Source organism: Sinocyclocheilus grahami, unplaced genomic scaffold (genome assembly GCF_001515645.1).
Source record: "Sinocyclocheilus grahami isolate Dianchi unplaced genomic scaffold, SAMN03320097.WGS_v1.1 scaffold853.1, whole genome shotgun sequence".
NCBI lineage: Eukaryota > Metazoa > Chordata > Actinopteri > Cypriniformes > Cyprinidae > Sinocyclocheilus > Sinocyclocheilus grahami.
Window position 1 is genome coordinate 208425 of NW_015506032.1, and position 27227 is coordinate 235651.

At 38.0% G+C, this 27227-nt stretch overlaps 1 protein-coding gene across 1 annotated transcript; it reads right to left on the minus strand.

The window, feature by feature from the left end:
• Window positions 1-3777: 3777 nt before the first annotated feature.
• atp1b3b (ATPase Na+/K+ transporting subunit beta 3b) lies at window positions 3778-26314 on the minus strand. Its single transcript, XM_016247778.1, has 5 exons — window positions 26009-26314; window positions 10600-10728; window positions 6980-7078; window positions 4098-4285; window positions 3778-3900 (listed from the first exon to the last, which is right to left on the minus strand). Exons 1-5 carry the CDS (start codon window positions 26112-26114, stop codon window positions 3793-3795), a joined length of 630 nt encoding a protein of 209 aa, XP_016103264.1. The 5' UTR covers window positions 26115-26314; the 3' UTR covers window positions 3778-3792.
• Between the last annotated feature and the right edge of the window lie 913 nt (window positions 26315-27227).

Sequence of the window (27227 nt, forward strand, 5' to 3'; positions counted from 1 at the left end):
CATTTTTTCAGAAATTTTCTGAATTTATTTCAGCTTAAGAAAACCCTTATAATGTATTATAAATACAGGCTTCATAGAAAGTGTTACCGGATTGACAAACAACTGAGGAAAGAAGAGAGAACGTTCAGTTTGTGGGTTTTGCTCTTATATACTTCAATTTGGAGTTAGATGTCAGTAACATGATTATTCTGTTTGGTTCTCTCTCTCTCTACAACCCCAACAGTGCATACGTGTTAAATCAGAAATATATATTACAGAGTTAAACATGTTAAAGAAATGTTTCTTATTGAATTCTCCCTCCCTCTCTCTCTCTCTCTTTTTTTTATCTCTCTCAGGAGTTGCAACTGATGGAAAAGGGGGTCTTTTTTTATGATGTTGTATTGTGTGTTATTGCAAAAATGAGTATATACAGTATATAAATACGCATTCTTGAATCATTCTTAAGTCTTGCCTCTCTACAAAGTTTTAAATATCTGGCTGTAATTTAGTGACTGCAAATGCTGATTTCATTTGATTCCATCTTTATTATACCACCAGGGTCCCAGAAATGCGGAAACTGCAGCCTCCGCTATATTGTCCAGTTCGGTAGGTGGCGCTGTTACAAAAGAATAGGGTCCCGAAACTGCAGCCTCTGGTTATGCAGGAACACCCTTCTCAAAAATGCTACAGTAAAATTACTTTTACGGTAGTACACCATTTTTGGAAGTGAAAAAGACTGTATAATTTACAGTGAATAACCGTAAATTGACATTCCCAGAATTCCCTGCGTTACATTTCAAATTTGATGTTTTTTGTTGAAATAACTATGGTTCTTCTTAGTTTTTCTTATCAGTTTTGTATATTAGGGTTGTGTGTTACATCTAATGTCGGGAAATGTCATGCCCCTTACCATAGCCACCTGCGAGCTTCAGTGTAAATATTGCGTCAAAATCAAATCAATTTGAGCGCGATTTAAACCCAGATGATTGTAACCACTCTAAGTTCATCTGCCTTGGGGAAACTAGATAACAGTGATAACACTCGTTGCCTTCTCTAGTGAAGCTCAACCAGGTCTCGTCCCATTCGTCAGCATTTGTGATATCACAAATCCCGGAAAATATGCGTTGTAGTCCAAACGAGTCGTTCGTTGTAGTTTTTGAAAAGAGATTTCTGTTAAATAAAATATTTCCTTTTGAATTGGACTTTGAACTTTGTAACTTTGCAGATCTTTTTTTAAGCTCAAACAGCAACATTACAGACTAACTAAAGTTGAATAAGTGAAAAAGCATAATAGGACCCCTTTAAAAGACAAAAGCATGGGGAATTTTAAAGATGGAAAAAGAATAATTGGGGATAATCGAATTATGAATAATTTATTGATATTGTGTGAATAATATGTAATCATGTAATCAATAAAAAAGTAACTGTAGTCTGATTACAATATAATCTAATTACAAGTACTTACATTTTTGGAATCTGATTATGTAATCCAGATTACACGTAATCTGTGACTACCTAGCACGGCATGTATATATAGCATTAATGGTTTTAACATGTATAAGGTTAAGATGCTCCAAGAATACTACTAATTATAATAATTCAGGTTTTGTATAAGTAAAATTACTAACGTTCTGAAAGAGCTGACACCATTACAAGTTGTCATTTACTCGCACGTGAGGTAATTTATCATCTGGATTTAGTTGACATACACAAACATTGTGCAGACTTTGGTCCTCATTCATGAAACACAAGCACGACTAATTTGTGCAAAATGTTAATTAATCCATTCTTACGTAAACTGCTGCACTCAATCGAACTTGGTGTTTTACAGCCAAATTCAAATCTTGTATTCAATTTAATGTGAGAATTTTACACAAGAATGGTTTAAAGAACAATTTACACAAATTACCCTTTTCCAATTCAATTTCAAAAATGTGTACACAAGCATGGTTTTACAAACAAGAAATTTGCGCACAAATTACACAATTCCACAGATTTGCTCATGTTCAATGCATTACTGAGCAAGAATGATTTTATGAATATTTTACACAAAAATGGTTTAACGAACAATTGTCACAGAAAAGACAAGGATTCATGTTTGAATAGTTTGTTTCCGTCTTGATCTAGGCCTATTGTACATTCACTGTACGTTTAACGATATCTGGCAAAACTCTTTTTTTTGCAAACAACATGCTTTAATGATGTTTTGATGATGCTGTAGAAGTGTTATCAAGATGTATAAAACACCAGACATTGTTGCTTATGTGAACAACAGATGTGGTAATATCACTGGAAAAGTTAATACGGAAATGTAATCGTTTCATGTGTGAAAGTCCCATTGAAACATTGCAAGGTCTCTATTAGTGGAAGTTCATTTAGTAAGAAACGGAAAGATTGAAAGAGCAGGAACCATCAGCATAATTTTAGAGCAAAAGCATTAAAGTTCAGAGGACACAGAGATCCTAAGGGGCAGAGGGCACTTCTTTGTGTTCGCTGTATACCTTCAAGGGTCAGCTGCGGTGTGTGTGCATTGGGATGGATGAAACGCAGAGCACAAATTCATAGTATGGCTGAGAAGAAAACAATGCCGCAGACAAAGGCGACAGGTCAATTACATTAACTTTGTCAATCTATAACGGTTTTCCATTGTGGAGTGAACTGTGTAGGTTTACACAGCTTTTTACATGGATCTTGGTGTTTCGTATGGCATGTGTTCAGCTACATTAATGGTAGCTCCTGTATCGCTGGGTTAGACGCTACTCTGAAGTAGGAGCGAATTTAGTCCCATTTAGATGTTCACAGTTCCTATGGTGCAAAAATGCCAAAAAGTGGGAACTTCCTCCATTAGATGTAGGAACTATGAAAATGTTCCTCCGGTGCAAAAGCCCCTATTCCATCTGTTATTTAGATCATTAAAATGTTCTTCACACTAAGAATAAATGGTTCACGGAAAGGTTCTTTGAGGAACCCAAAAATGGTTCTTCTATGGCATCGCTGCAAAAACCACCTCTTGGAACCATTATTCTTAAGAGTACGGAGGGTCATCTTCCAGCAAGTTGAGTTCTAGCCCTAATAAACCCACCTGAACCTGCTAACCAAGGTCTTTAAGATCACTAGAAACGTCCACGCAGGTGTGCTGGAGCTAAACCCCTGCAGGAAAGTGGCCCTCCAGTAGCAGGACTGGACACTCCTTGTCTGAAGAATGGCTATGCAAGACTACCCAACATGCCACCATTCCATCACATCAAAGGTTTTTATAAATCTGACCACTAGGTCAGCGTTAAAAGAAAGCATTTGCCAAGACTGGAAGCTTCTTCACTATGCTTAATAATGAACACGCAGTGATGCACATCAATAGTTTAGAGCATTCCACAATTTGCATGTGAATGCCAGATGTAAACAGAAATCTTTCGATTGAATCAATTGAAAAAAGATGGTAATATCAGGAGTAAACGGGGCCTTCGGGGGGCCCATGTTGTGGAAGGACCCACCGCTACATTTATTTTACCTAGACACTACGCACTACGTTCTCAGTGACCGAGGATCTGAAGGTATACATCATTTCTAGAATGAGGGCAGTTAAAAGCACCAGAGACAAAGCAGTACAGGAGAGAAGCAGCAAAGAGATGGAAAAGGCCCGGGGCAAGGACCCTGAAGAAACAATGGGGGGGCTGGGGCCCAACATCTTACCCACCATTAAAACTGCTGGCCCTATAGGCAGCGTGGAGAGAGACCAGATATAAACAGATGTGTGAAAACGCAAGATGGAAAGACTCACGCACATTAATTCAGACTCGCTCCATCATGTCACACTCATCCTGACATCGAACACTCTGAAGCTAGTAACACAAAGTGTGATTTGGGAATTACCTTGACTTTGCAGTTGATATGTGGGTCTCCTCGTGGCCTAAGCCCAATCACCTGCAAAGGAGTATATGCAATGAACAAACATCCTTCTAAATTTAAAAACAAGTTAAATTTCTAAGATGCAACTGGAGCACAATGCATGCCGGATTGGAAGTTTTGCGTCCTTGCATAAGCACCGTGGCTCAATTTGTCTGAAGAACATAAGCTAACAGCTAGCTTTGACTGGGAAGAGTGTAAAAACAGTGACTCACTCGATTCATCTTGACTAGGATGCATGGCTGACCCTCGGAATAACCAAAATTGCTATCAGCCAGTCCAGAGCACTGTCGTAGCTCACTTCTCTTGAACTGGCAAGCCGCCTTCTCCTCAACATTGTCTTGCTCAAAGTACATACCATCGGGACAGGGCTTGTTCGCCTCCTGCAGAGAGTCATTGTACGCTGAAGTAGCAAATGAGAGAAAATAGATAGTGAGATCAAGGTGCTAAGCTGGAAATCTTCAGCAGCTTTGACAACTGTGTGTTTGGGAGATGTTTTTCTTGTCTACATGTAGGGCTGGGACAATAAATCGATGCATTGAGTTTCGTGGATCGATTCTGAGATTTTCGGAATGCATCGTGATTCGGTCTCGAATCGATTCTGAGCTTAGTTTTTAACAGCAGATGGCGCTCAAGGCTAGTTTTTAACCTCACACTCAAATTCTCACGAAGAAGAGCGCTTGTGCAAGTAGTAATGTAAGTGGGTAAATGTGCTTGCACATCAGCTTTTCTGCTTTTATGATGCGAGATTAATGTAAACACAGCCCACTGTGAACATCCTTGTAATTAGCTTCAACCTTTTCGAACTTTATGAATGATTGTTTTAGGTTTAAATGGTGTGTGTGTAAGGAACTGGAAGCAAGCAGAATACGGCTATTTCTAAAGCACGCAGTGCCATCTGCTGTTAAAAACTAAGCTCAGAATCGATTAAAGAGAGAATCACGATGCCTTCGGAAAATCTCAGAATCGATGCAGAATCATTTATTTATTGTCCCAGCCCTATCTACAAGTGTGGCCATTTTGGAAGTCTTTGAAAGCTTCAAATAAGCAAGAGCTTAAAGACCTCACAATTTGATTTGAGAAGCACAACATTCCTGTGTTGGAGCATTTAATTTTGTTGTAGAGGCAGGACATATCAAAAGTTTGTACTGCTCTTTAAATATCTAATCGTTTTAGTTTAAAATCTTCATTCCGTTCAAAGTAGCCTGCTAGCAGCCGGAGTGCAGAGGACGCCGTGTTGGCTTTCTCATGTGACCTACGGCATCGGTTTCACTGCACTTCACTGCCATTCACAACTGCTCTCCCGTGACCTCATGAGATGTGCACTTCAGAATCTTCAGCAGTAGGTCATCCGGGTATGTTTCGTCTACTGTTAGACATACGAATTTTACATATCGTTTTTCAATCGCCACATTACAGGAGTATCAATATTCAGGCGTAGGACATGTAATAGAGGAATTTTGACTTGTGTTTATCATTAGCCACGTAGTACTTGGGTGCTGCACATCTCTGCAAAATTGCAGTTGTGGATTTCCGCAAAAGTACTCAAGTCGGAATTCTGACTTCAAGAGGTGTTCTTTGCAGTCTTCCGAGAAGGAAGTAGGCAATTGTCACACACACCACTAAACCACGATTTGCTATGGCTAATCAGTGGTAGGTGGAATTAGGAAAGAGCAAGTCTTTTATCGGACAGGAATGTGTAAATGCCTCGGAGCAGCACATGACATCCATGTTTCTGGTCTATTTTCCCAAAAAAGAAAGACTTTAAATATGTTGGTTTTAGCGGACACACATGATCTCAAAACTAACAGACACGGACTAGAAACCACAAGACTCCACTTTTGATTGCACGGGCTTCTTAAGTGAGTCACTTGTGACTGCTGAAGCTGATCTTTAGCTGATCTATTGAAGAAAGACTTCAATTTCTAAGCTTTCAGGTGGGGTGGTGATAGCATACAGCTGATAACAATTTGTGCAGAGAACAGGCAAACTCAAGTACATTTAACCATCAACAGTGGGAGATCACATCCAGCCAGAGGCTACATAGGCAGGACATTATTTGAGAAGTTTTTGTATCGAGAGCTGCAAATAAAATTATATATTTGACTATGCCTCTACGTAATGTATAATTTTCATAATATAATGGATTGTAAGTTAACTAATTTTCTTGCAAAATATTTGACTGCACCACCTTGTCCTCTTCCTAAATTCTTAAGTGTAGCAGTTGCTTGCCCCAAATATGACCTTGATGAACAACAGAGTTACAAAAACACCCATCTTAGTAAAGATGTGTCTTTATTTTATCTCAAATCTGGCTGTATTAAGAATATCCTCCAAATATGATTTGTTGCAAACATTTTTATCCACCCATACATAGATAATGATTCTTGATCTTGTGCACTCGAGAGCTCTCAAAACCACATAAACATGGCTTAGTCTGGATCTCAATGCTCAGTCTTATGGATGCGGCTCTCGTCTTGTGGTCTCATTTGTACTAAAGGTGACATTACCTCAACCTCACAAAAGTTCAAGGTCTTAGCTTCTTGGTTCTCCATTTCAAATCATTCAAATGGACTGGCTGGTTCTTGGACCATCAGCTCATGGTCTGGATCTGGTTCTCGAAAGGTCTAGTCTGGCTCTGGGTCTCGATCAGGGATTCACTTCAACCCTAATCAAACACACCTAAACAAGCTAATCAAGGTCTTCACGATTACTAGAAAGGTACAGGCAGGTGAGTTCGATCAAAGTTGGAGCTAAACTCAGCAGGAAACTGGACCTCGAGGGCCAGAATCGAGAACCCCTGGTCTAGATCTTAGGGGGTCCTGGTATTAGGAGATCTAGGTATAAGTGGGTCTTGGGGAGGCCTGACATTGATCTCAGTGTTGGAAGGCCTGGCATTGTTTTGGGTTTTAGGCAGTCTAGTACTGGTCTAAGTCTCGGAGGGTCTTGACTCCAACACTGGTTCTGAATGGTGGGTTAGAGTATCCTCTGATTTATCGGAGTAGGTTCAGGTGGCGCAGTGTTCATGATCACATTATACTGCAACAAGGCAAATATGTAGAGAGAGTAAGGCATTTTAATCAGTGATGAGACTCACGCTCCAGGAACGACTCCAGGTGCTGCACATACTTGATGTATTGCTGGGGAATCGATCGGTTAAATTGAATTTCCAAGGACTTCGGCCTGATCATCAACCCTGTGGACAAAATATGCCATGCAAATATACATGATATTGATGCAGGTTACAGCACATACATGTTAATGTGTGCATTTTATGTCATTTTTATAAAGTTTCTCTATTTACAATACTTCAAAATTACCCATGCAAGGTTCCTTCAAAACAGAATCCCTTCCATTTTCACCTTCATGACTTTTCCAGTCTTTCATGATGGCCAGACAAGGACTTGTAAAAAAATAATGTTCCTTAGTTACTGCCAATTTCTAGCTTTTTAAGAGCTAAGCACAACTACAAACATTTATATTTACTTTAAGAAACTTCAAAAGGGAATTTTGCATCAATTTCAACTACTCCTTGAAATATCAATCAAAAATGTATTTATATTTCCAGATTTTCCATGTGGGAATTTCAGACATTTAAATGGGTCATACTTTATTTTAAAGTCCTAATTTAAACTCCTAATCTGCTGCTTATTAATAGTTAGTTAGGTAGTTGTTAAGGTTTGGTATGGTGTCGGATTAAGGGATCTAAAATATGGTCATGCAGAATAAGGCATTGATATGTGCTTCATAAGTACTAATAAACAGCCAGTATGCTAGTAATATGTATGTTAATTCATAGTGAGAATTGGTCCTTAAAATAAAGTGTTACAAATGATCATTTATATATGTAGAATTAGATGTTTTCAAAATGATGCACTATTTCAAAGGCTCTTGTACTCATGCTCATTGTGCATGTTTTATAATTGTATCAGAACACATTTTGGTTGTAATCATTGATGTGTGCTCATTAATGTCTCAAAATCTAGCTTGGAACAGTCAGGGCACTGATAATTGGACACACTAAACTTCAACTTGTCTGAAATGATGTCCAACTGTGTCTGTACTGAGAACATTCTGTTACTAAAAGATGTGGAGGAAGGGGGGGGGGGGGGGGGGGGGGGGGTGGGAAGATCGCCGGCAGGATTAAGGGGAGAGGAAAACACAGGTTTGACCCTAGAGACATGAAACACAGGGTGAACCCGACCAAGAAAAGAAAAAAGATCAGTGGGAGGAATAAATTGACACTTAGGGAAGGATGAATGATAGCGAGAGCGAGCGAGAGAGAGAGAGACCTGTGAGCTGTGTCTCACTTCGCCGGGTTTAACGGCGCTCATAATCGAGCAAGAGGAAAAGGAATTGGAGCTCAACTCAACCACTGTACACAAGTGTGTGGGCTGCAGTGTGTACCACTGTATATGTGTGTGAGGCTAATGGATGATGTGTAACACTGCTGAGACTGCTGCTGTGTGTTCTGATTGCAATGGCGGTAACCGTAAAAATAGCGGCGAATAAATCACATCAGCTACTAGACACCACTACCGCACATTCTGTCAGTCCTGTTACTCTCAATGTTATTCACACGAATCAAAAATTGTGTTCATATAGGATTTATAAATCCTAAAAATCCTTTTAGAACCAGTAACTACACAACCAGATCAATAAATCTTAAAGGCAGGTACTGATCTGATTCTCTCTGCACACCATTTGGTCAGACATATTTTATTTTAAATCATTTAAATATTATTTAAGATATTTTCATTTTGAAATAGTTTAAAACCGTACTTGAATTTACGAACACGAAGACTGAATTTAATACATTGAGAATCCATTCACAAACATTTCAAGTATGATCATCACATCACTTATAAATCACCTATAAATAGCCTACACTATAAATAACAGATTTATATGTACACACATTCACAGAGAGATGTGTATATTTATAACAGCACATCTTGGTTCAGTAAGCCACCTACAATATTCCCATAAAGTGCCTGAGTTTTCCTTCACTAAAAAGTCTTACATCCATGTGCAAGTATAAAAAAGAAACCATAAAGGCAAAGAGAACAAAAGGAGAGTCTGAATATGCCAGTCAGTGAGGAATTCTTTTAACAAACATAGTGGTTTCACAGAGATATGCATTACAAAATGAGCAAATATGGAGTAACCGTTTCACATGTGAGGTAGTGTTCATTTTGTCAGCTATTTTTAGCTATTTAGTCTTGTGTCAAATGTAACTTAGTTTTTATCATATTTAGTCAACTTGTCCTGTTTTAGTCGACTAAATGTCTGAGCGTTTTAGTCAGTGGAAACGTAGACATTTTCGTCATATTTCTGTCTTACTGTATAATGGTTAAAATTATAAAAAATATATTATTTTGCTAAATTTTTGGCGTCATTTGTACATTTCATCAGAAGTTGCTATTTCACCAATAAGCACAAATCAATAGAATATCGACTCGTATGCATGGTTTATTTGACCTCATCTAGTGTACAGATTTATAACAGGATATCAATTAGAGGCTAAATATACACCAAAGACTGTCTACGTTATGAAACTGGTGTAACAAAAACCTACTCTCAAATATTATAACGGAGAAATTCCTAAAAGCAATTCCAATAATTCCAAATAGCATTAATGGTTTCTCTTTTAAAACAATAGCAAAATGACTTGCTGCACAGAGGTTGCGTAAGTAACGTTACAATCCGCAACCACTATCGGAGGATTTGAGCTCTTGATATCTGGCAACCGCAAACATGAACACATTCATGTTCATGAACACATGACAGCAGTCGGAAATGTTTTGGCTCCACTTTTTTCAACAAAAATAAAAAGGTTTTGGTAAAGTTTTTGTTTTTACAACTACATTTTAGTCTCGTCTTTTTTCGTCTGCAATATTTAATGTTGATATAGTCGCAGTTATCGTTTAATGACCTTATCTCGTTTTCGTCAGGGGAAAAGACTTCGTTGACGAACATTTTTCGTCATAGATTCCGTTAACGAAATGAACAGTAATGTGAGGCTTGCTGTGACAAACATATTTGCTTTAACAGATTAGACGCAGGTGTGTGTACAAGTAGATAAATCGTGTGCATTGTCACCTACGGTTTGATTTTTTTATTTTCACCTACGGACTTTTTTATTTTTGCGTCCTGTGGAGGAAACAAGTCTTCCATGGCATACTATTTTTATCTCCCAATTAACTTTTTTTTCTCACACTTGCAAGTTTATATCTCGCAATTCTGAGTTTATATCCCACAATTCAGTTCATATCTCGCAAATGTTTATATCACAATTTCCGAGTTTATATCTCACAATTGTGCTGAAAAAAAACAAAAACAGAACTGTAAGATATACAAATGGAATTGCGAGGAAAAAAAAAGTCAGAATTAAGAGAAAAAAAAAAATGTGTTTTTGTATCCCGTGGCAGAAACAGGTTTCCATAGCATACTATAATACTGCTTCTTCGCCTCCACTTTATAATATATGTGCAGTATGTGGGTTTTCTGTATATATGAAACATCTACATGACTTGACAAACAATGTCTAATTTAAACATGCCAAGGCCAATGCAGCATACTACGGTTTGAAAAACATATTGCGGTGTTAAATTGTAGTTTTTCCACTTCAATTTATTCGTTTAGCACTTTTCATAGTACATATTGTTCCAAAGAGGTTTAAGAAAGAATAATGTCTTAATGCTGTGGGATTTTCACCTGGATTGGCCACTCGGTCCCTGTATGTGGGAGTGTGCTCATCCAGCGTCTGCAGCATCACCCACATGGTGAGACTGAACATTCCCGCCAGGAAGCCATAGAAGACCAGATAAAAGAGGAATATAAGAGCTGCAGAGAGAAGAAAGACACATTAAACACGGCAGAACGGTCACATGTACGGTTAGTTTCCATAACGTTAAAAGTAACATTACAGACAAAGCCCATCAGGAGCAACAGGTGGTTAGTGCATACACAGAGTCCACATCCAGAACACTCAAGAGTGCATCATCTCTTTTATTCATGAATATTTGATAAACATCGTAAAAGCGTGGATTCACAAACATTCAAAATCATAAAGCGCGCAAAACCTCAGCTGAATGTCTAACCGGAGCAGGAAAGAGTCCGAGGTGCACACAGTCGTATGGCTCGGGGCTCTGAAACTAGTAGTGCAACAGTGAGGATTAAACTAGTTCCGGCGGTTTGCTCTTCCATGCGGCACGACTACACAAGGACGTGTCAGAACAGAAGGGAGGATGGGATTGTAAAACCAGGAATGTAACAGCTGAATGCTCTGGAGAAAAGACAAACATATCTGCTCTTTCCCAACAGGTGGATTTAGAAGTAAATCATAACGAGGGATGGTTAACAATCTGGGAGAACGGCAGCCAGGAATGGTCGGGTCATATTTCACCTTACAATCATTATATTTGCATTATGAAAACGGAGCATATTTTGGGATGATTATCCTGATGGACTTTCGTGACAATAGATGTGACCGGATGTCTGAATCAAACCGGTCCAAATATAATTGGTTCGAGCAAACTGGATGAATCATGTTTTGTTTGCATTTAAAAAAAAGATTCGATTCACAAGTCGATATTTCATTGCATATAAGTGAATTATACACACCTACTAATTACTGTAATGTGAAAAAGTCACAGAAAGAGTTGAAAATTACGGAAGTTCTAAGCGGCCATGCATTATTTTTTTTTTCCTTCTTGTTTTCTCGTTATAACGACTTATTTTCTCGTTATATCGACATAACGAGAGTTGTTTTCTCGTTATAACGACTTAATTTTCTCATTATATCGACATAACGAGAGTTGTTTTCTCGTTATAACGACTTAATTTTCTCATTATATCGACATAACGAGAGTTGTTTTCTCGTTATAACGACTTAATTTTTCCACAAAAATCCATTTCATACAAACAATGACGTAATTACACCTTTACTATGATAAACATGTTTTCAATTTCGGAATTATAATTTATTTTATTTTTTGGTGGCATAAAGTACGGTGCTATTGCACTGAAGAAAAAAAGACTTACTAACAGAACACATTATCATTATTTCGAAGAAATAAATATGCTTCATTGCTTGTTCATATTTAAACTTCTGTTTGCCAAATCTAACAACCACGCAGAAAAAACTAAGTCAAGGTCAATAAGTCTCTTAATTTATGAATTAATAATTATATTAATGATTGTTTTTTCTACGATATATTTAAAAACTTTTTTTTGTTGTTGTTAGATTTATACTTTTGATTTTTTTTTGCACTGGCTCCCTATTGAACAACGAATACATTTAAAAATCTTGCTAATTACTTATAAAGCCCTGAATGGTTTAGCTCCTCAGTACTTGAGTGAGCTCATATCACATTTTAGTCCTTCACGTCCGCTGCGTTCTCAAAACTCTGGCCATTTGATAATACCTAGAATATCAAAATGAACTGTGGGAGGTAGATTTTGGTTCCTTGCCGTTGTCGCCTTCAGCTTGCTTAGTTGGGGATGCTTCACTGATTGCACAGACACTATTGGAAGAGAGCTGAACTGGAAGATGCCATCACTGAATCATCAATGAACTGACTTTAGCTGGAAAAATGACTCGAAAGAAAGTACACAAAGTACTGTAAGAACTTGGCACATTTAAACTAGATTTTTTAAATTCATGAACACTTCTCCAAAAAGTGAAAAGCTTGTCATCATTTACTCTTCATGTCGTATGCCATTATTTCTCAGGTGGACCGTGAGTTTTAGGAGTTTGCGGAATATCCTTGTTGAAACCAGATGGGTTTGACGGTGAGTAAATGACATTTTCATTTAACTATAAATGTGCATGAATCCCATCAGAACGCAGAATCTCAGACAGGAGTTTTATTCTGGAAAAGGTGCTAAATGAAACTATACAACAATGAGAATTTGTTCTTTAATGGGGTTTTTACAACTTGTACAGTATCTCTCACCTAAAAGAAAAAAATGATGATGATGAGACGTTGGCTAGTTTGATGGATGGGAGTTAAGAGTTATTAATCAGACTTGGCTCTCGTTAAATTTCCATTTAGCAAACGTCTAGACACGCTGTGCTTCTGTCTGCTGTGGAACTCGTGAACTTTGACCTAAACAGGGGTTTCCTGCATTGGAAATATTTTGTCAGCCACCAAATTGAATCTTTGTCCCTCTAAAGCTTTATTTGATCATTTCATGTGATTTCTGGGTGATGTGACGGCAGTATGGCGTGCATGTTGATGACTGCGGGAGAGAACGTTTTTAAACCGAATTTCTTGGACCAAACTTATTCACCTTGAAAGATGAAAAATCTTTCTTAAAAAAAAAAAAGAAACATTCCAATGATCTTATGTGGATTTGCAAAATTATGAAAAATTAGTCTTACAACAATGTTCTGACAACAGGTGCATAAGGGCTAGCAAGCATTAGCTTAACCCAGCATCAAAACATGACCACTTATGAGATTAATTCCATGTTTTGCTCCAAAATCAAACGACAGCACATCAGTCGAGTGCTTAAAATAACCTCAGAGACCAATTATCATAGAATGAGACAAAACACAAAATAGCTTATTCTTATGAAAATGCACAAGACGGCTTTTACACAGATTAACCATATTTTGTTGGAATCGTGTTTGGATTTCGTGTTAATTGTGTGTATTGTCTTCATGTTTCATCAGCCGAAACGTTTCCGAAATGTGCATGTTACCAAAAGCAAGACGTTTCACTCGGCGGCCATCTTTGAAACGCCTCTCGGGCGGCTATTTGAGTCACACAAGCGCTCCTGTGTCTTTGAATGGGGAACATCAAATTCTGTTCAGCACGCTTACGATTAAATTTCATATTTGAGATCACCAATCAAATCTGACAACATCTGTCTCATAAATGTTGTTTCTCATGCTCAAATAGCAGTAAAAAGCATATTTCTCAGGCTAGACCAGTCAATGCACATGTGCAGTCCTAAGCGGCGTCTCAGAACGCTGGCGGTTTCTATGGCAACCGGAGATTCTAACAGCAGTGACTTTACCGATCAGTGATTGGCTCTTTTACTCAGAAGGCGGGACTATTCTACCATATTGTGTGTTGCAGTTTCTCCCATTCATAAGTACTGTGAGCGCTGGATGCCTCCGTCCATCATATGAACGTAATATAATTTATGACTTCTATAAATCTCACTTGTGGACTTTCTGCGCAAGGCGCTACCAGTATGAATGAAACCGACGTTACAGGAGAGTGTTTAGTGCTCCATAATGCTCACATTGCTTAGAAGTAAAATCTGAAAAAATACTTCTCTCCAATGAAATGAAGTAAACACATTATAATCCATAAGTATTCTCTAACTGAGCAAATGTGGACTAAAAGCCCTGAGGGATGTTGTTTAGTAAAGGAAGCATACAGGAGAATTTTTTCAGTGATGTTCACTGATGTTCCTATTCATCTTAAATGCATGACCGTGTTTCATCAGCCACCACTGAAGACCATTCCTGACCAAGAACACCCTGACCAAGAACACCCTGCATATGGGAACAGTACAAAAGCTGAGGAGACAGAGACACTCGGACGGCTGTGGATAGTGGAGCAGCAGATGCTCGTCGCTGTCAGGAGGACACTCAGCTCTCTATCTCACCATTCACTCTAACTCACTGTATCTCCATCTCCGCTCTCGCTAATGCCTCTTACATTAGATCTGACCTCACCGGGTCAATAATACTGGCAACAATGGACGTGCCTTCAAGATTCCCTTACTATTCCCTTACCATGCGTGTGTGAGATTCTGTGTGCTGGTTGTAAATTAAAATCGGCGTTTCAAAGATGCACTTCCACTTTCTGCTAAACAAACAACAAAAGAAGGATGAAAACTATATTCGAATTTTGACTGAATGGTTTGTAAAAATCAATTCAATTTAAATGCACTTTAAATAGACCACTAAATGCCCAGTATTATATGGCCAGTATTAAATGTTATTTCATTCATTCTAAAACATACTGAACAGTTTTTTTTGCTTCAAACGTTTTTGGATACAACGAAACTTTCTGATTCCAAATTTTTACCTGAAGCAAAACAATTCTAGAATGAAGTTTTAGTGTAAATGTTCAAGAAAATACAGGTGAAAGATTTAAAATATCTGCAATTATATTGCAATTACATAATTAACAGCACTGGACAACATCATCAATTTCTAGACGAACAACAATTGCAATTTGGCTTTTTTAAATGCAATCTTTGTTTTCATGTTCTTATTATAAATTTGTTTTGCAAAAGATCTTTTCCCAGAAGGCTAAGAAAATGCACAGACTTGGGGGTATATTTGAGAACATTTAATCTGATTCTAAGACTTAAGAAATTCCTGAATCTGAACATTGTATCATGAAAAAGTATTGTTAATTGTTAATGATATACTTCAGTTTTGTTACATTCATGATAAACAGTTTAAAAGTTTTGAGTTTGTAATTTTTCACAAGGTAAAAAAAATGATCATATCCAATCCAACAACATCTATCAAATATCAACATCTGGCTCTAACAATTTGCGTCAATTGGAGACGAACATCAATCTGAACAACAGAAGACAGGAGGCGTGCAGTGGGACTCTTTGAAAACCATCATTATTTTTGCAATTCAGTTTGAGGCATGATGGACTGACTAGCGGTTTCAAGGTATACCGTGATTTGAAAACCACTCTAACAGTTTTTTGGTTCATTTCAGACCATCTCTGTTCTGGACTTGAACAAACTGCATTGCAATCATTTTCCAAAATGACGTTTGTGTGCAAATATAAGTCTGCAAACGGCTTTTTATTTACCAGAGGCCAGAGACGCTGAAGACAAAGCTAATAAGCATCTTGTTCATGTAGTAATAGTTTCATTCTTTCTTAAAAAATAAAATAAAATTAATATTTTTAAAAATTGGCTATTGCTATATATGGGCCATTCTACAGAAAAGGTACAAACTGCTGTCCCACAACCAAAAAACACATTTAAAAAGCATTTAAGTATTCAAATCTTAGATGTTTACTAAGATCCTTCGATTCTCTATTGAAACCCACAATAATATTTTAAATATTAGTAAGCGTAATACATATAAAATCATCATTTATTGGGTACTTTCAATTGGGAGGTGGCTGTCCTGAACTCTGACCCCTAAATTTCAACTACAATTTATTTCAAATATTGAAATAATTTTTTTATATTTTTTTTCACATTGTTTTAAATAACATTGATTCTTTTAAAAAGTGAAGTTCAAAAACATTTTTTATATTTTCTTTGTAAATGATGAAACTTCATGTTAAAAAATGTGTCCGGCATTTTCATGTCACTACCGAAACAGTGCAAGTTTTAGTCCATTGGCTGAGACTAAAATTAACTACACCCCTACATTTATGATCAGGAAATATTAATGTGTCTCTCTCTCATAGCTACAGGGTGAGTAGATAAGCCCCATCATTTTGAGGTAAATGTGCTCAAAAATCTGAAAAATCTGTGTGTAACTCTAAGGAACGTCACTACCGAACACCTTTTTTCTGCAATTAAGCACACTTTTTTTTTTAGGAGTTATTCTATATCATTTAATTATGCGTGTACAACTATTCAGAACTGTGCTAGCTAACCATGTGCTGATTAGCATCTTTGAGATTTTCAAAAGCATCTAAAATTGTCTCTGCCAAAACATTTGCTGGAGTTCCGGTAGTGACATCTGTGGGGTTTTTTTGGCTGTTATCACATCAAATTGTCACTACCGAAACATTTCATCATGACAAAAGGAACACATAATCCTCATATTTGGGGCAAATAAACAATTTTAGTATAGATATGCAGTTTTTTTAGTATGGGCAAGTAAATATTCAGTAATGTGATGTGGTCGCTACCAAAGCGTTACGGTCACTACCGAAATGTGCAGTCACTACCGAAACATGGGAGGTTTTGTCAAAAATAAAGTATACTGAATTATCAACCAAGATGTTATGATAGTTTTTGATTCAATGTGTATTCAAACTAATGGATCCTTAACTTTGATATCAGTATGATCAACTTTTTGCTTTTTACAAAGAAAGATTGGATTCAAAATACAACAAACCTCATGAATTACGCTTGAAATATTGTTAAAAATGTAATTGTTATTGATTTCCCTCTGAAAAAAAAAAAAAAAAAAAGTATATTTACAATGCAGATGTAAGCAAAATCTTGATCGGTCAATATAACATTTCTAATTAAATTATTATTACGGTGTTTCGGTAGTGACAAATTTGGGTAGAGGACAAATATTCCAAAACGTTCTGAAAATACAATATGAGAATTAACTGCACAATTACTAGAAATGCGTACCTTGGATATTGTACAATTTGCATACATACAATTTCTTAGGAAAAAGACTTTTGATTCAAGACGTTATTAATGCTGATTTTGGACCAATTCTTTGGAATGGCCCATTATGCATCAACACTAAAATAACTAGTTGATTTTATAGCATCATTTTATATTATTCTTAGAAGTATTATATGTTTTTACATAAAATCTAATTAAATCATGTAATTGTTTGACTTATGTTTAATAACCGTGTGTGTGTTTGTTTGTGTGTATATAATCAAAACACACATTTTATGCAAGAGTCATTTAATTAAAAGTTAAATTAAAATTAAAAAATGTAATTACAGATTTAGGTTCATTTAAAATGTTAGTCTTTATTTCAAATCAACCAACCACATCAAAAAGCTGCAGGTCAGCCCACAACTCAGCAAACATTTGAGAAACAAACCAAAGAAAAAAAAAAGAAACAAATATTACCGTTTCAAATATTCTGTATGTTGCTTAAAAATAAAACGCATTGCGTTCAATGGAAAAATAGTTGTTTTTTTACCCAGACGTTTAAAAATAACGTCATTCTAGAGCTGTAATCGCAATAATGTGAAACCGTGATATTTTTGCTTAAGGTTATCATACGGTCAAAATCTCATACCAGCCCATGCCTAGTTTGATGCATTTCTTAGGTGGCATGAATATATATATATATACAGTGGGGAAAAAAACCAATTAATTCTTTAAAAATCCTACAATGTGATTTTCTGGATTTTTTTTCTCATTTTGTCTCTCATAGTTGAGGTATACCTATGATGAAAATTACAGGCCTCTCTCATCTTTTTAAGTGGGAGAACTTGCACAATTGGTGGCTGACTAAATACTTTTTTGCCCCACTGTATATATATATATATTTTATTAAAATTTTTTTTTGTCAACTTCACTAATCCACGGTGTAATTTGGGGCAGGACTGAATGTCGTCACAGGAAATAAATGAAAGAGATGGAGGTATGGAGACAAGAGAAGCTCATAATGAATGAGTGAACGAGACAGAGTCAGAACCACAGTGAACGACAGGAGACGATAAAAGCACACAGGAGCAAGTCTTTATCAGCGGCTCCTCTCAGCTGTTGAGAAACCCAAGCCCTGAAGAACCAGATACTGTCCTCCTCCTCCAGTGCCCAGGCATGCTGGGATAAAAATACCCCGGCTGGCCAGCCGTGGGGGGCGGGTTAATGTAGGGTCCTGTACTGAGACTGTGCCTCCCATAAGTGTGTTTTTCTGTAAGCGGACACACTTGAGCTGCATGTCACACCACTAACTCCTGCTCGGGACTGCCATCACACCAACAGGCACATGTTACTGTAAGAAAAAGACACGCTGTACCCTCATTTACATGACCTACTTGATGACCTGTAGGATTGTTTCATATCACTTTGTTTGATTTTACCGATATGATAGCGTGTCTATTAATAAAGGCAATTAAACGATTACAAAAAGATGCGAGAAAAAAATAGGCAATGCTTACAACCATCTGCAACATACTATAATAATCATATAGTATAGGGATATCATATATATTAACCCTGCCTAAAATATAAAAATACATAAGGTAATGCTGACTCTAAAAGCACTGTAAAATTCTACTGACAAAATTATCAGTGACCGCAAGTGATTTTCTAAATTGTAAATAAAGATTATTTGAGTAAATTTTAAAACCACATTCTTTGTTACTTGCTTTTAAATTATTTGTGAAATTGACTAGAATTTCTGAGCAAAAAACTGTTTGTAAGTACATCTTACACCATTCTTTTTTTCTGAGTGGTTACGCCACAAAAACTAGATTACTTAGAGGAAGAATTGTTTATTGTCATTATAATGAGCTTATACTAATCAGCTAATTATTGATTAAACGTTGCTGTCGTGTATCATATTGCTGTCGCCACTGTTTTATAAAAGCAAAATATCTGCTCATGAAACATGATCAATAAATGATCAAACATGCACTTTTCATTCTTCTTGTAAACCCATTCTTACATAAAGCGTCTCGCTGAATTGAAAACAAAAATTTTTGGAAGAACCGTTTTTGCAAATGTTTTGGACACATCAGCTGTAGAAAATCTATTATGTTGGAGCACAATTTAGGTGCAAGTGTACACCTAAAAGCCAAAAACACAAATCTTTTTAACAGATATCTGCTTTTAAATTTAGTCTGTATCTTCCAGGAATCATGATCAAATATACTGATGACTCATCCTGCACTTTTGGGCTTATGCATATTTCTAACCAATCAAATGCTTGCAGAATAAGTATGCCCCTCCCCTAATAACATTTCTCTGACTAGTGCTATTCTAGAGAGTTAAAAAAAAAAAAATCATTCACGGGTGAGGCATAAATTTAAAGGTGCCGTGTCTTTTTAATTTTTGACTGTACTAAAGCTTTAAAATAATATGTTTGCAGATATTTAGGAAACATGCTAAGTTCACTCAAAAAATAAAGCTACAGCCAGTTATTCTGTGTGTTCTGTGTCGGAATGTCTGCTTTTGTTTTGATCTGTGTGACTCCGCCCACTGCCATCGGCTTCCATTGTCAATTGCTCCTGTTGCGTCTCCTCAATCTGGCAACCCATGTGAGCATTGAGTCTGAGGAGGAGGGGTGGGAGAAACGACTCTCTCCAGTATTTTGAATTTGGACTGCAGTGCCAATTTCAACCACTAGCAATATTACAGTACATACTGCATCTTTAAGGCTACTGGCAGTTTCCTGTCTCAACAGGAAACACATCAACACAAGTAAGCATTTGACCAAAATCAAACTGTATTTCATCAAAGTACATTTTACCCCAGTGTGCAATCAACAGGGGTAAGCCTAACCGGCGAGGACAGCTCGGCTCTGGAGGCTGAGGAACAGAAGCGTGGCGGGACACCCAGTGATGCCGAGAGGAGGAGAACAGCTGAGACTCCCAGCATGACGTGCCTCACTGCCAGAATCCCTCCTCCAGCGCCGTTCCCTCGGGCTAGTGCTAATTTATTCACACGACTGCAGCGGCGCAGTCAGCTACACTTTCTCTCTTCTCGTTATTAGCATAAAATACTCTGGGCATGAAAGCATGTTTCACATTTTCTGAAGTAAATGGTGGTGTTTGCCAGTGCTAGGCTGTTCTGGATGGTAGCAAAGACTATAGATATACAAAGACGGTTCACTCCTACTGCAACGCGTAATATGGCGGAATAGTCCCTCCTTCTATGTAAAAGAACCAATCACTGATTGCTAAAGTCATTGCGTCACTGCAGCGGCCGCTAGAAGCTCTGGTTCCCATGGAAACCAGACACTGGTGCTTATGACTGCACATGCGTATTTGCAAATATGGCCGCAGAGCGAACAGACTTTTCTTGAAAGGGACTTTGATGGTAGCTAGGCTGTTGTTATGCGGTTGCTAGGGTATTCCAGGAGGTTACTTACAGGTCAAAGTCAAACAATTTTCTGATTAATATATTCAGCCGAGGTTCCTTTATTAATTCAAGCCTATGGATTTTTTCACTCAATGTATTGTCCATCAGGTAGGGCTGCTCCGATTGATTGGCTGATAACGGCTTTGGGAAGTTTGAGCGGTGGTCTCTATAAAGACCGATCTCATAAACCGATCGCAAGCGGACGACGCACCTGATGTGAGAGGTTTGGCATGACATGCAGTTGACACAGGAATTGTCACTAGCACAATCCAGGCAGTGTTGCATCATCACTAAAGATTATCATTTGCATTTCTTTTTAAGTCTTGCCAGTGTTTATACCATGCAGCACTTGCACACTCTCCTAGAGCCGGTGCGCTCATGCACACTCACATACAGCTCTCCAAATCAGGCTTGTGTTGCGTGCAAGCTATTGTGCAGCAACTGCCCCATTGTAAAAACTGCATGGTCAAACATTTAGGTGAAATGATTATACATTTTTGAAAAATATCTTTTAAAAAAAATACCCCCTCCACCCCTCAAATTAAAAAAATCCCCCCCAGAAGAGTCAGCTAAGATGGCAGTTCCCCCATTTTCAAAAATGAAATTCAGGCCCTGAATGAATGTCTGTAAAAACCTGATTGGAGCATCACTATAAATGATTAAATGATCTTCAAAAAGATCGGTGTCAATGATCATATCGGCAGATACTGCTTCCTGTGATCGGCTCCAAAATTCCTGATCGGAGCACCCTTACCATCAGGTGAACTTCATAAGCATGATTAAAAGCAATTGCACACCTCTCCTGAATAAACCATATCTTTAGTAGGGCTGGGACAATAAATCGATGCATCACGAATCGAGAAATGATTCTGAGATTTTCCGAAGGCATCGTGATTCTCTCTTGAACGGATTCTGAGCTTAGTTCTTAACAGCAGATGGCACTGCGTGCTTTAGAAATAGCCGTATTCTGCTTGCTTCCAATGCATCGATTTATTGTCCCAGCACTAATCTTTAGAAAAACCATTCAGTCCAAAGTTTAATGGGATAGTTCACCCCAAAAAAAGACAATCCTGACATCATTTACTTGCATTCATATTGGAAGCCCGTTTCCGCCATTGAATAAAGTCGTCACAATTCTAAGAAAAACGTCAGAATTGTGTACATTTTTATTTTTTAGTCTTTATTTCCTCAGAATTGAATTTATAACTCTCAATTGTAAGTTTCGTTCGGAATTGCGAGATATAAAGTCACAACTGCAAGAAAAAACTAAATTGCAAGAAAAAAAGTTCGATAAAATAGCAATTACCTTTTTTATTCAGTGGTGAAAACGGGCTTCCATACTCTCAAGCTGCTCCAAACCCGTGTTCGATACTTTGTAACCAAACAGCTGCTGGTAGCCATTGACGTTCATGTATTATTTTTTCTTCCCCATACTATGGAAGTCAATGGCTACCGCCAACTGTTTGGTTACCAACATTCTTCACAATATCTCATACACAAAGGTTCGGAAAAACAAACATGTGGGTGAGTAAATGATGATAAAGTTTAAATTTGTGGATGAACTATCCCTTTAATACTTAATATTAGGGATGTCAACGAACGCGAGCAAAAGAAATAGTGATGAATGACATGACAGTCAAGTTGAGCTAAACTTTACATTTAAAATGAGGGGTTTTAAAACAACGACTCAAGTACTTCTAGAATGCTACAGTGTAGTAAATGATAAAAGAGAAAGTGTAAAAGTACTTTTAAGTTGTTGTTCAATTCTTCCCCTCATAAGAAGCTTTGAAACATTATGATGTGTTGTTTGGAGCATAAACATATGAACTTTTTTTTAAATGCTTCAAAAACGGTGTTCCAAGGACAAAATAAATAAGAGCATTTTTAAGTGAACTATTCCTTTAACTTCGATCATGAAGGGTCAAACGGTTCATGGCAATTTTCCCATATTAACATGAAAAGCCACTCTTGTGCATTTCTTCAATTACTACATTGTGAAGCCCGAGCCAAACATGCTTGAACACACATGACCAAATCACATCTCAAGGCCGTGTTAACAGGGCAAACGGGAGCAGGACGTTTCATTGGTGAAATGCAGAAATGGGTCATTGTTGCATATGAAAGCATCGCTGCCGTTTAAATTTGTGGATGAACTATCCCTTTAATACTTAATATTAGGGATGTCAACGAATGCGAGCAAAAGAAATAGTGATGAATGACATGACAGTCAAGTTGAGCTAAACTTTACAGCATGTTTTGCATTTAAAATGAGTGGTTTTAAAACAACGACTCAAGTACTTCTAGAATGCTACAGTGTAGTAAATGATAAAAGAGAAAGTGTAAAAGTACTTTTAAGTTGTTGTTTAATTCTTCCCCTCATAAGAAGCTTTGAAACATTATGATGTGTTGTTTGGAGCATAAACATATGAACTTTTTTTTAAATGCTTCAAAAACGGTGTTCCAAGGACAAAATAAATAAGAGCATTTTTAAGTGAACTATTCCTTTAACTTCGATCATGAAGGGTCAAACGGTTCATGGCAATTTTCCCATATTAACATGAAAAGCCACTCTTGTGCATTTCTTCAATTACTACATTGTGAAGCCCGAGCCAAACATGCTTGAACACACATGACCAAATCACATCTCAAGGCCGTGTTAACAGGGCAAACGGGAGCAGGACGTTTCATTGGTGAAATGCAGAAATGGGTCATTGTTGCATATGAAAGCATCGCTGCCACATGGCTGCTCTCCTGTCAGAGAACAACGTGTCTTTTGTTTTCATCGGTTTAAACGGCTCATGGTAAACATATCCTGAGATCCCAGCAGCGCACCGCCACGAATCCCAGTCGCAGTTGACAGATTAGCGTGATTGCTAAATCAACAGTAGATTGGGAAGCGTTAATCTGAGCTGATCCAAACGGACGTGCATCAGGGTGCAGACGTCTCGCGGAGCCGGGCCCGTCCATTAACTCCAGCCTGATCCTTTTATCTCTTCACCAGCCATCATTCCCTCCATCACTCTCCACCGCCCTCGAGAAAAGTAAAAGCAGACCGGGATCCAAAACGGTTTCTCTTACGTGGAGATTTTTTCAATTACTTGGTCACGGACGGGTTTTAAGTTTTAAAAATTGTACAGGCATCTTTTTATTTGTCCTTGGATACAATTTTCATGGGCAGGAGGCCACCTCCAAAATTTTTACTGGTCCAATCAATCAATCAATACATTTGATGAAAAAGTTCAATATAGGCATGTGAAAAAAATAAAAAGTTTAATAAGTAGTATTATAACAATTATTATTGTTTTAAAAACAATACATAACTTAATATTTATACATTTTACTATTTTAAATTTTTTTATAATATATTTATAATAACTTTTGTTACACGCTAACGTTTAGTAGTTTTTAATAATATCTTAAATTATTATTATACACTAACACACATCACTAAATAATGCGTTTTAAATGCAAAGCATGAAATTATACAGTAATTCCAATTAAACAGGAATAAATTCATGAACACTACCAGTATTTCTGGAAAATGATGGCATGCGTGGGGAGAAATCAATACTGACTGTTTATCATTTTCAACCCATTCTTACTGATACTACCAAGATTATCACGTCATTCTTGCAATTTTGACAAAGCTATGTCAGCCAAAATATCAACCTATCAGACAAATTTAAAAGAATGAAAAGCAGAATTCACAATGGCCAAAGATATAATGCTGATATAGCAAGTGGCACTTCTGTCAACCACAGATCATCTTTATCGCTTCAGGCACTCTAGATAGCGCTCTCAGCATCGCTCGAGCACCAGTATACAGCCAGTAGTGAAAGCATGAGCACAGGCCTAGAAGAACAAGCCCAGATCAGCAGAACAACTAGTTCCTCGTTGTGTAAAGCATATTCCTCAAGGCGATTAAATCGATTTCCTTCAAAAGGCCTACTGCTACAGGAGCTTGAGGAGAACCGGTTTGACCTTGAGAGCAAAGGGAGGAGGGGCAGAATGCAAGAGGGGGGGGGGGGCGCATGCATCACGCCCAGCAACACCAATCCTGCTGAAGAAGAGCTGAGCTACTGCAGAGTTTAGCATCACAAACCCCACTGGGCTGCTCGTCTGACCCCAGTCCTGCAGCTACCAGGAAATAGTTTCATGCAAAGCCGGTTACCAAGCAACTGGGTATTTAAGAAATTGCTCCCCACCCCCACCAATAATTATGGACACTTTGCAGCTTTGAGGAGAATCTACACGCAAACAGTGCATTGCAAAACAAGGCCAGATAGAGAAGAGAACAGAAAGCATCTCCTCCTCGAGCTTCCTCGGTGAAGCAATTGTGTATCGTATCGTCTCAAGCAGGGCGGTGAGCCTCAGCAACGCTCATTTGCATATCGAATGCATGCGGAGGCTACTTCGCCACGGCCGCGAGTGATTGACAGCCGAGACATTCCAGAAGAACGCACGCGCTGCTACTTCCAATATCGAATATGGCAACATTCTGAATGAAATGTTTCAATTTTTTTTGCGCCTGTTCTCCATTTCCCACGCGGTGTTTTCTCCAAACAGGTAAAATCTCAAACTAGAGACGCTAAATGAACCCGAGGCAGGTGCGAGATAGCAGCCGCGAATAACCGACACACGGTATATATTTAGCATACAAATGATTATTATAAACGATAAGGTGACAGGCCTGCTGTAGAGAGAGAAGTGGTGACATTCAGGAAAGCTATCTATCCATAGACCTCGAGCCTCGTGTGAAACTGCAGGACACAAACGCGAAGGAATATCTGCCGCGCGGTTCAATTAAAAGCCGATCACTCACGGAAAACCGCGATGTTTTATCGCGAATGTGTCGATTAGGCGCTGGAGTTCAGTCATAGCGGTAATACTCTGCAGCAAGCGGAGGAATCATGTGTAGGCTAGTTACTACGATTTTCAATCGAAACGCCCTCTCTATAAAGCTTCAGCCAGGATCGGTTTATTTATTTCGAATTATGGCAGGGATGGCGCTCCATACTATTCTAGCTGACTTCAGGTTTCTTGAAAGAGGGGACATGCCATCGACTGCCAGAGCTTTTACAGGCATCTCGGTTTACAGCTTATGGATGTGTTTTAAACGGTGACATATATGCATCTCAAGGAATCCCGCAGATGTAATGTGTGGTGCACAGAGCCATAAATCTCGGTTTGCTGGAAGAAATCCTTTCAATGCAACCCAGCTCTGCATTAAGGTGCAATTCAGCCAAGCACCGCAAATTGTGCGTGCCACAAAACGCACACCTAAATCATAGGTAGTTTCATATTCCTGAGATCTGAACATCAGTTTTTAGGGCGTGCAACTGACAGTTGTCAAAAAACAACAACACTGTGATTGCTCACCCCAGCTGCTCGCGGTGCGCCCGATGAATTCCCCAGTCCGAGGGTTGTAGATAAAATCTTTCCAACTCGACTGTTTCTCGTCAGCTTTCTCCTCTTTGTTGGCCATGGCGCGAATAAGATGAATAAACCAGTTTGAGGACAAATCAAAGAAAGCGCTGATTCGGGCTCGCCACCTAGGCGCTATGAAATAATCGAGGTGTGCAGTCTTTCCGCGCGGCTCCAGACTGCAGCAGTCCGCGGCTCGCGCTCTCCACTAGCGGCGTTTAAAGCGCTCGGGCGCACGCGCAGTGGAGCCGCATCCAAGTGCGCACAGGAGTTTGCAAAGTGCGCCGAACTCGACAAGTTGTACAGAAACCTTCATAGAAAGCCAGGGGCTGGTTATTATTATTATTATTATTATTATTATTTTAAACCTCAGCGACTGCTTCTCAGGGTGGGGTTGAGTCAGGCATCTTGACTTGACTAAAAAAAAACGAAATACTATTGAGCATTTCCGCCGGGGTAAGTTGTCACAATAAGAACCTGCTTTTTAATTAGAGATTTTAGAAAAGACCTATTCTTAAAAGTATGAAGACCAATCTAAAGTTGATCTTGCAAGTTGTTTATTGACATTTTTCTCGTTTGATGTAGCTGTATTCTGCTTCAGAATGACATCTGATCTGAATATCCTTTGCCTATACCATATTTCTCATTGTATTGGTTTTGAAATAATAATAATCAAAATAACCACAAAAATAGAAAGTGTTGAAAATAGCAACTTTGCACCACAACAGAAAATGCTAATAATATTGGCTGTCTTAAAATGTATTCATTACGGATTAGTTTCTTCTTCTTGAAACACCTACAAACCTATGAATGAATGATTATCATCTTCTTAAATAATTACTAAGATCTCTCAGATCTATCTCTTTTCCTCTGGCCCTACAGAATAACAGCTCATTTTTATGCTAAACAGCATAAAGATCATATTTAGTTTAAGGATCTGGGGCCCGTTCTTGGTGCCTCGCTGAATATATCTGAGATGATTTGAAAGATGCCAGATCTTCTAATCCTGATAACTGATCACTGGCTAATTTGGTTCTTCAAACGAATTTGTGGATCTGATTAAAATATCTGGATTAAAAAAAGACACCTGACAAAACTTGACACATTTCTGGACCTTTATGAGGAAACAGCCAAGCGAATAAAACTACATAAATGTTATAATAGATCAATGAAA

Bases quoted from the DNA above. Each gene is read 5' to 3' on its own strand.
- atp1b3b (XM_016247778.1), bottom strand. From the start codon at position 26,114: ATGGCCAACAAAGAGGAGAAAGCTGACGAGAAACAGTCGAGTTGGAAA. The intron at 7,079-10,599 runs GTGAAAATCCCA...TTTTGTCCACAG, and splicing joins GGACCGAGTGGCCAATCCAG to GGTTGATGATCAGGCCGAAG. The intron at 4,286-6,979 runs GTGAGTCTCATC...TTGCTACTTCAG, and splicing joins CCTGGAGTCGTTCCTGGAGC to CGTACAATGACTCTCTGCAG.